This window comes from Austrofundulus limnaeus, unplaced genomic scaffold (assembly GCF_001266775.1).
Source record: "Austrofundulus limnaeus strain Quisiro unplaced genomic scaffold, Austrofundulus_limnaeus-1.0 Scaffold192, whole genome shotgun sequence".
In the NCBI taxonomy this organism is placed as follows: Eukaryota; Metazoa; Chordata; class Actinopteri; order Cyprinodontiformes; family Rivulidae; genus Austrofundulus; species Austrofundulus limnaeus.
Genome location: NW_013952594.1, coordinates 119,205 through 128,983, shown reverse-complemented (window position 1 = coordinate 128,983; position 9,779 = coordinate 119,205). Strand labels below are relative to the sequence as shown.

At 39.6% G+C, this 9,779-nt stretch overlaps 1 protein-coding gene across 3 annotated transcripts in view; it reads left to right on the top strand.

Annotated features, from left to right (window-relative positions):
• The first annotated feature begins 455 nt into the window (after positions 1 to 455).
• Positions 456 to 9,779, top strand: part of sec24a (SEC24 homolog A, COPII coat complex component) — a 20,000-nt gene continuing 10,676 nt past the window's right edge. The window contains exons 1-7 of one of the 3 annotated variants that reach the window (XM_014018404.1): positions 456 to 812; positions 4,154 to 4,741; positions 7,709 to 7,864; positions 7,994 to 8,071; positions 8,833 to 8,895; positions 9,185 to 9,348; positions 9,493 to 9,680. In XM_014018404.1, the coding sequence (XP_013873858.1) occupies positions 749 to 812; positions 4,154 to 4,741; positions 7,709 to 7,864; positions 7,994 to 8,071; positions 8,833 to 8,895; positions 9,185 to 9,348; positions 9,493 to 9,680 (1,301 nt within the window). In that variant the 5' untranslated portion in view covers positions 456 to 748. The remainder of the gene's footprint in view (positions 813 to 4,153; positions 4,742 to 7,708; positions 7,865 to 7,993; positions 8,072 to 8,832; positions 8,896 to 9,184; positions 9,349 to 9,492; positions 9,681 to 9,779) is intronic. The other 2 variants (XM_014018405.1, XM_014018406.1) reach the window with 2 other exon arrangements.

Below are 9,779 nucleotides of genomic sequence, written 5' to 3'. Positions count from 1 at the left end.
CCTGTTTCTATCTATCTATCTATCTATCTATCTATCTATCTATCTATCTATCTATCTATCTATCTATCTATCTATCTATCTATCTATCTATCTAATAAAACATATTGAAATCATTAAAACACATGTCAAATATAGGTTGTGTTTTAATAAAAAAAAAAGATTAATAAAAACATCCAATTCAGAAAAGTATCTCTGAGGGTCGATTTGTTGCACATTAAAGCAGTAAAATRATRCAATAGGCCTAATTCATCAGTTCAMTATGGGATGTCATTATTGTTGTGATTGTGTTGAATCTGGACTGAGCATATGCTTAAAAAACAACGCCTATAAAATATAAAYTAACAGAACTGTGCCTTCAGTTTCTGGTACACTAAAATACCCYGCGCACCAGAGGAAATGCCACGTGTACACACTGCGCATGCCCAACAATTTTTTTTTACGTTGATCCTGCAGGGTGATCCCAACTTCCGGTGAGAGGGGAGAAGTATCGCTCACACGGTTTTTTACTCTGAGCAGGCCCATCGTTACCAACTCGTTGGTAGTCGAACWGGGCTTTTGATAGTTATCATGACTGTGATAAGCGAGCAAGTCGCGTAATTAATAACTGTTAAAGAAACTAGGAGATTTGACTTCAGGCGCCATTTTTACAGTCGTCATCGTCAAGAGCTTCACAGGTTTAAACCCCGCGACGGACAGCTAAGTAGCTAGCTACAGACGAGCCTCTAAATTAGATTCTGGTGTATGTTTCATGATGTCAACAGCGGGCTTCAACTCTCAGAATGGCACTGAGACGGCGCAGACGTACGCGAATGGTAAGTAACTTTAAAAATGGACGTGAAGACGAGTTAAGCTAACGTTGTTGGTTAGCTGGTAGCTAGCAGGAGTCATTTATGTGTGGCTAGCATCCGTTAGCTAGTAATAGCTAAGTAAAGATGAGCTGTAAAGTATGTCCACGCTCGGATAACTTTGTTAATCTTGACCCGTGTTACCTCCCTGTCTTAGGTTTGACCACAAGAGTCGCTATCGTGAAGGTATTTGCTTAGCTAGCAAATAGCATGGCTAATAGCTAGCTAGCTTTGGTTAGTTTTGATTTTGTCGAGGTGGCAAACAAAATATTGTCCAAAGGTTTTGAAAGCATTACGAACTAATAAAGTCGTGTGGTTTGTTATTCAGWCTTTCCCAGAGCACATACCACCTCCAATTACTGTATTATGTCTGTTTGACAGGTAATAATTTCCCCTCTGGCTTCTCGTATAAGTGTCGTAGAACAAGTAACAGGCTGTAACTTGTTATTTTCTCACGTCTTCTTTGAGGTTTTGCAGGGTTTGTCCAACAGCGAGCTGTCTTTTTGTGTATGATAGTCAGTTTGCTTGTGGTTCTGCTATAAAAAAGTTTTTTTTTCAACTGTTTGCAAAGCGCTCACTCTAGTTTTGCACATGTGGCACATTGGGATTGACCCAGATCAGCTTGGGTGAAAAAATGTTTGTATCTGAAACAGTGTTAGTAATTATCCACACATTTCCATTGTCTCTCCTTAAACAATTTGTGCAAACAACCCAGAGGCAGTAGATAACAGCTGCGTAAGCTGTCAGTTAGGGTTGGACATAATCGTATCGTGTGCAATTAATCGTCAGAAAAACCTTAATCGATTACTTTTTGGCACTTGACGATTAATACGATTAATGCCACCAGGCAGAGTCCGCTCGCTGCTCCTCTCTGCTTCAAATATGATCATTTAAAAAAAATCCGTAATTTATTTATCTATCAACACAATTTAAAATTTGATGTATAGCCTGAAGTCTGTAATTTTGACACAGTTTGGAACAGATTTATATAGGGATGTGGATAAATTTGTAATCCTACACCAATTTTAAATCTGACAGCGGATTCCAGAAGAACATTTCAAACCATACAAAATYACACCAAAATCATGTGATTATCTGAAAGTATGAGGGAAGTTATTGATGTTTGTTCAGGTGAAATCAGCTCATGTTTTCATGCTGCAGTTCACAGCAGAACCAATGGGATCATTTCACCTTGCTGTTTTCTAATTTTGCTCCTAACTTCCTCAGTGTTCAAGAAATCAGCCATGAAATTTTAGGAAAAGATTCCCATTCTGGTTTTGTAGGAAGCATCTTGTATCCTAAAAAACTAATAAAACTTAATAATAGTCAATTCAAATGTAGCAGAAAAGGTATAAAATCACATTACAAGGCAAACTGTAGCATCAAATCAACTTAATGTGTCTTAGAAAGTAAGGAAATTAAAACAATTTAAAACCATGTGGACATGTTGTAAACAAAGCTCCTCAACCAATGACAGCGTGTTAAATGTGACAAGTGACAAAGACGAGCATCAACACACTTTGCAACAAGCACTGTTCCGGATTAAAAAAAAACATACTTCGACGTTTCAAATCATTATCAAATTTGGAAGAAGGGCAGATAAAATAATGTTCTTCATGGCAGCTTTTCTCTTTAAGAGTCACTAGAAAAACTCGAGATTAACTTTGATCCTCTTTTCAAAAAATTGTCTCTTCAAAACACATCAACAAAAATTAAAAACTCGAAGACGAGGCTGTAGCTAACTACCTGACGGCAGCCCGATTTGTTGAAACRCGTAGAAATAACGAAGCAGGAGGAAATWACAAGCAAACGCACCGAGCAGCCTTGCAAAATCTGGTCACAGCAGTTTGAGCAGAAAATGGCAGCAGRTGCTGACGAAATGTCAACATCCCTACTTTGTATGAAGAGCAAATCTTTCCCACTAAATTGGTCATGTGACTAGGACACAAGGGCGTCCAGGGACTCCAGGTGATTTATCGGCTAAATACCACAATTAATCGTGATTATTTTTTTTGCCAATATTGCCCAACCCTACTGTCAGTAACATGTGACAGACTTTTCTTGGATTCAGCAGACTTGTGGCTTTTGAAGTTCATAATGCTTCAGCTTTATTGTTAAAGTTATACACTTTAATTTAAATGCAGATCTCTTTTATTAGAGCAGTTTTAAACATCATAACAAAACTTGGATTTGCAGAATAATTCATGTAAATTAATGTCAAACCTGATTACTGTTATGTAAAGTAAATTAGATTGTGGATTGATTTTATTCTGTCAATAAAAATGTAATCATGCAGATATGCAGTTTTTTTGACACAGCTTATGTTGGAAGCTGTGAGTTCATGTCTTGTGAAATGTTTGTAACAATACTGCAGTAAAAAGAAATAAAACTGAACATATCCACAGAGAGGTCCACTAAATATGAATCTATTTACTCACTATTCAGTTTCAATTTGATATTGCTTAAATGCTTCAATATCAATTTCATAAAATTAAGAAGTACACAAATAATTCATTAGAGTCCCTGTGGATAATTTTTAGATTTTTTTTATTCTCCTCTATGTAAACAAAAATGGTATACATTAACATATTTGAAATATAAAAACAAAGCAGTAGCACAGTAATATTTGTCCTAAATATGAGTGCTAACATGAGTGAGATAAATCAGATGATTTTCTGAATTGTTATTGAATTGGACAAAAGAAAATTGCAATGCGTTGATGAATTTATATTTTCACCCACCCACAGCTGAGTCAAAGGTGTCTTCACACATCTGACTTATACCCTTGCGCACTCATTGATGACAGTAATCTGGACATTTGTTAGTGCCTGTTYCTGATTTAGGCTGCAAACAACCACACACTGACTCTGTAATTTAAATTGTTCAAACAGGCTGTTATATACAGTATGTATTCATTCAGAGTTTATACTGCTATTTATTTTCCACACATTTATTTAAATATTTAAGATAATTGTTTTTCTCTTTTAACCATTGTATTTTTAAATATCCAAATTATCAGAAACGTGTAAAGGTATTTTCTAAAGTAGTTTACTGTAGCGATTTTCAGTAAAACGGTTAGAAAAAACTGTGCAGTCACTGTCACCGTGAGGGCAGATCATGCTAAATTAAATTAGACCTCAAATGTTTTTTTTTTACGTGGTGTTTCTACTAGATCTGTGCTTGTAATCTTTGAACATCTTTAATCGTGAGTTGTTTTAATAAAAAATGTCTTTTAGCATGTTTTAATTTAATTGCTGAGTGAATAAAATGATTAACATGTTCTGTCTTTTCTACTTGCTTGTCTCCAGGTCCGTCACAGAACCCAGTTGCCCTGCATCAGCCTCTAGGAGTCAACTATGACATGAATCACCAACCAGCCTACAATCCAATGCAGGCCAAAGCTCCCGCACCCCCTGGTCCTGGTCTCTACCCCTCTGGACCATATCAGCCAGTTCCCCCTGTCAGCTTCTACCAGCCGGACCCTTCCTTTCCAGGCCAGCCACTATTATCCAGACCTCCACTGGGAGGTCTTCCATCCCATACCCCTCCTCAGTCTGCCAGCCCCAGCCCTGGTCCTAGGATCCCCCCTGCACAAGCTACACCTCCTCCTCCTTCTGTGTCGTCTAGCGGCTACTACGCAAACCCTCAGCAGCCAATGGCTCCTACATGGCAGTACAACACAGCAGTTCCACCAATGGGGGCAGCCACCTCAGTGAACACACCCCCCAGAGGGCCTTTGACTAATCATGTGAATCCAACTGTGAGCTTAGCTGCACCGTCTCCTCTGTCATCAGCAGCTTACAGCTCTGCACCACCACCAAAAATGTCCAGTAGTCCCGCCCAGATCTCAGGCCCAGGAGTTCCCCCCACTTCTATGCATGGATTCACTCAGCCAGGTAGGAACACAAAGGCTTCACTAGCTGTGTTTCCATTGCAAATGTACACAAAACTTTGTCAATATTCTCTTAATGTCGGAAAACACAGTTTCGCAACTGCAGTGTTTCCATCGAGTAAGAAATGCTATTAAAGTCACGCCTGAATACGTTTGTTCTCGCGATAAGTCATTACAAACATGGCGGCGATGGATGTAAACACATAGCATGTTGCTACCYCGACACTAGCGCTCATCATCAGAGGAGACGTCGGCGTCTTTTATCGAGGCTTTCCAGAGACAAGTCCCTATTTGGGAGCGGCTACGTATGCTGTGTTTTTGGGAAATTGTAGTCGGTGAGTTTACTATTTTATACTACTTCTGTGATATTACTACTACTTCTACTTCTTCCTGTTATCTTCTTCGTCGTCATCTTTTTTGCAGTAGAAACAGCCGGTTGTTGATCACATGACTCCCGTGATGCCAAAAAAGTGTTTCCATTACAGTTTTGCGAAAAACACCAATTTCGATACGGCCGAAAAACCACCTCATCCTAGTGTGAAAACATTTTGTCGAAAAACGTAATTTTTTTCGAAACTGACGTGTTTCCATTGAGCAAATTTATTTTCGAAATTCTAATTTGTGCATTTTCATGGTCAATGGAAACGCAGCTAGTGATGGCCAAGCTTGTAATCTCCTTTGTTCTGTTCAGAAGCACAACATAATTTAGATCTGAAGAAATATCTTCACAGAAGAAAGCAACAATTTACACTTCATACAGATAGGATGTTGTTAGCGAGCCAACACATTGTAGTAAATTGTAATTAAAAGTTATCAATCTAAGGAAACCATCAGATTATGTCACATTTTCGCGTTGTTWCAATCTCCCGTCCTGAGCAAACACAGAAGTGGCTCTGGATGAATAGACATTTGTTTCTAACAGCTCAGGGTTGAGAGGACAGGAAAGTAAGTGTTGGTCCAGCCAGGTGTAGTTTTCATGGAAAGAAAAGCAAATAAAGTGTAAATAATTAAAATGGAGAGTAGAGTGAGTAAAGATGACAGCAGAGTGAGGAAATGTGGTCATTTTGTCCTCCAGCAGTTTGAATATATGGCAGGTTGCGCGTGRGCTATGATGCAGTTTARTTGGCATCTGAAAATACATTTCCTCAAAGGTATTTTTAATCTGAAAAGAGCTTCACTGAGTGAGAAGTAGTGTTGAGAGCAGCAGACAGTTAAGTTTCACTTTCACTTTGCTTTGTTACTGCTGAGGAGAAGGGGTTATCTGCAGAATCAAAGTGGGCGTGTCACAAGAGTGGGCGTGTCTAAAGCAAAAACTGTGGGCTATGAGGCCTACATGACTGTATCCTTAGATCCTGCTTGATCTCTTTACAGCCTGACCCTGACCCCAACACTAAGGTTAACCAGGACAAATGTGACCCAAGTAGGGTTCTACAGAAAAATTGGTGCCGTACAGTAACGCCCCTTTTGTTCTTGTCCAATCAGGTGGTGCCGTACGGTGACGCCCCTTTTTTGCTTGTCCAGTCAGGTGTGTCCCTTTAACAAAGTCCGTCAAATCGGGTGTGTCGCTTTAGAATCGCCTTTCCTTGTGACACGCCCACTCGTCCGCAGAGACTTGCTGCCGATAGACTGCAGGGGTCATGGGCGGGGTGTGTGTGTGTGTGTGTGTTGTGGGGGGGCTCTGCCATGAGGAAGTTCAGCTTAAAGACACGTCCCAGAGGTGTTTCTGGTCCCCACCTGTCGTTTTGCTCCTCAGCATGGCTTCATAAAAACACTGCAGGATTTCTCAAACATGATGAATGAGTCAGAGCAAGGCTTTGGACATGTTTTTATGAGAGTATAACATTATAACATGATATAAAACTCAAAAAAGTTGATTTTACATGATATTGCCCCTTTAAGCCTGGTCTTAGAAATGGTGTCAGCCTCATGAACACAAACTGGAGTTTTACAGCAAGAAAACAAGAGAGAAACATGGAACAATAAGATCTTTAATGTAATATGGAGCTTTGTTGTTGAGAGCTTTGTATAAAATAAATTAAGTCTTTTTTTATAGTTTACATCAATAATTATTGATTCACTGTTGCAGATTCAGTGTTTAAAAATACAATGAGTGAATTTGAAAAAATGTCCACTGCTTACTTTTCCCAGTTACTTGATTACTTAAATACTATGTTATCTTAGTTCTGTAATTGTCATTATTCAGTGACGGGCTGCTGATAAACATATCTAAAGTTGTGATATGTGGAAGCTGGACGTTGCCCTCTGCTCTTGTGCTGAACATGTTGGCTGGTTGCTGCTGCCTCTGGCTCCGTCCCAGGCACAGGGACTCGTTTACTCCCAGTCTGTACAAAGTTCAGTTTAGACCTTTTCATATTTCTAGACTGATCCCTAAACACGACATAACTTTCAGAGCTAAACACACATTTTATCTATATTTTTTAGTTTCAAGTTGCTTTTTGTGTTTCTAAATAATGATTATGATGCAACAAGAAACAGGAAATCACACACAGGATTTCAGAAAAGCTTTTCTAAGAGGAAATGGTTTAATTACATGAGAATAGGCATGGCCTTAATCGGTTGCCTCATTTCTTATCACTGTGACAGATTTACTAGAGAAGTTTGTGATTTTTGCCTCTCAGTGCATTACTCACAAAGGTCACATGATTCTCTGTTTTTAGAAAATTTCTTTCAATCGTGAAGGTCATTTTTTTTGTCAGTCGTGGTCTTTGAAGGCATCTATCCTATTGATTTGAATAAATAGGTGATTAAAATGGCTTTTGTAGAACTTGAAGAGGTAATTCAATCACTGTATCTGGTGTGTTTGAGCAGGAGAACCAACAAAACATTCAGGATTTTACACTCTACCCACATTGCCTATAATTCAGGCATTTTAAAATAAACACCAAAGCTATAAAATCTCATAATAAAACAATAAATGGAAAGATGCATTTATTTTTTTCCTTTCAACCAGGCTCTGCACCTCCACCAATGGCTCCCCACACGTACCAAACTATGAGACCTGCCTATGGGCCTCCACCTACAGGTCAACCACCCACCATGAGACCCACACCACCTCCAACTGGTGCCCCAATGGCCAGTGCCACACCTCCACCCCCCAAAGTGGATGGTATGTTTTTATTTTGTGTGGCGTATTCATTTTAAAGTGACAACCATTAATAATAATAATAAAAGCGTGTAACCTCCTGAAAGACTTTTCTGACCTCCCTGTGTTGTTTCCCCTCCCTAAACATGCCAGCTCAGTGTGGGGGGGTTGTCAACAACACTTTTCCTCACACTGAGCCCGACTTCCAGGGAGAGGATATTGAATGTCCAGGTGTGACCAAATCATCACCTGTCTGGTGTCATTTAGCTGTTCGGTGTTGTGTCAGTGCTGTGGTGGAAACGATGCTGTCGTATGAATGGATGTACCTACCAGTTTTTGTTACTTTTATGAATTATTTCATAAAAGTAACACAATTATTGAAAAGTTCAGGTGCTGTCTCAAACTCTGATTGTTTTGTTACAAATCAGTGCACGTCCATGGTAAATATTTACATTAGTTTTGTCTTTATGTCATCTAAATGTAGCCTTTAAAACYACATTATTTTCCATAAATAACTTAATTAGTACTACTTTAACTTTACGTACATTTTTATYTCCTATCTCGCACCATCCCATCATTGTTTGACCGCACACTGGATCACAAATGTGACCCATCACATCAAAATGAGGATTAAGTCCAAAAGTTGTATAAGGAGAAAAAGGCAAATATAAGAAATCTCAATATTCAAATATAATTTGAGGTTTCCTCTTTATAAGGACATCAAAAATTCCTCATTAAAATGACAAAATTAGGATTCAGACCAAATATTTATGTATTATTGTAACCAACAAGACAAATTAAATCATATATATGGATTTAATTACGATATCAGAATGATCCAGGTATCAAAATGTAGCTTTTAAAGCCAAGAATRTGAAAATGTAATTASGTCATTTTGACCAAATTTGACTTAACCCTCATTTTGATATGATGGGTCACAAATATTAACATATCTCCCCAAAAWAARTCCTAATGTGTTTYATTTGATACAGGAGCTGTGGCTGCCAGTGGCTCACAGGCTCCGAACAGCTACAATCATGTGGACAGCAGAATGGGTAAGGCCTTTTTGCACAGTCACAACACAAAACAATTGTTTGTACTGCGTCTGTGTAAATGTGTCGGCCACATAGGAGTTGTTATTCTGCAGATGAAAAACATCTTAACCAAATACATCGTTAAATTCTGTTTTGAATAAGGCAGAACCACAGTGAACGTGCCTCTGGGAGACGAGTGAAGGCTGCAGACTTTTATTAAACTGATAGATAGGTGCAGCTTTTGGTTGTGCCCTTTTCGAAGAGCTTCTGGGCTTCTGTAATGGTTCTTTGTTCCCTGTTTGATCCCCAGCTGGCCCCGCTCAGCCGGGTCCACCTGGTCGACACTTGGGTCACTACCCTTCCCTCCCACCTGGGTACCAGAACACCCCAGCTCCTCCTGCGCCCTCCTCCCTACACCCAGCAATTCAAGCTGCCACCCAGCCTTACAGTCAAGGACCTCAGCCGTACCAGCAGGTGAAATGTGCCGACTAAACACTTTCTGTGCTCGTGTCTTTTTATGGGTTCCTCATACGTTATTGTCTGGACTGAAAGTGATACCAGTGTCTAGGTTTCAGTTAACCAGAGAATACTTTTGCTCATTATTTGACCTTCTCTCAGCCTCCCGGTGGTCTAGGTCCAGCTCAGCTGAGCCCATCGTTGGCAAACATGAGCCTCCAGTCCAAAACCCCAGAGGCCCTGAGGGTGGTCAACCTGCTGCAGGAGAGGAACCTGCTGCCACCAAGTCCAATTCCTGCCCCAACGCCCTGCCTTCCCCAAGACCTGCAGAAGCTGAACTGCAACCCAGAGTAAGTCTTAAAGGGCCAATATTATGTGTTTCTCAGGCATACATTTAAATACTATACCATAATAAAGTATCTATGTCACCTTTAGCTGTTATTAAAATG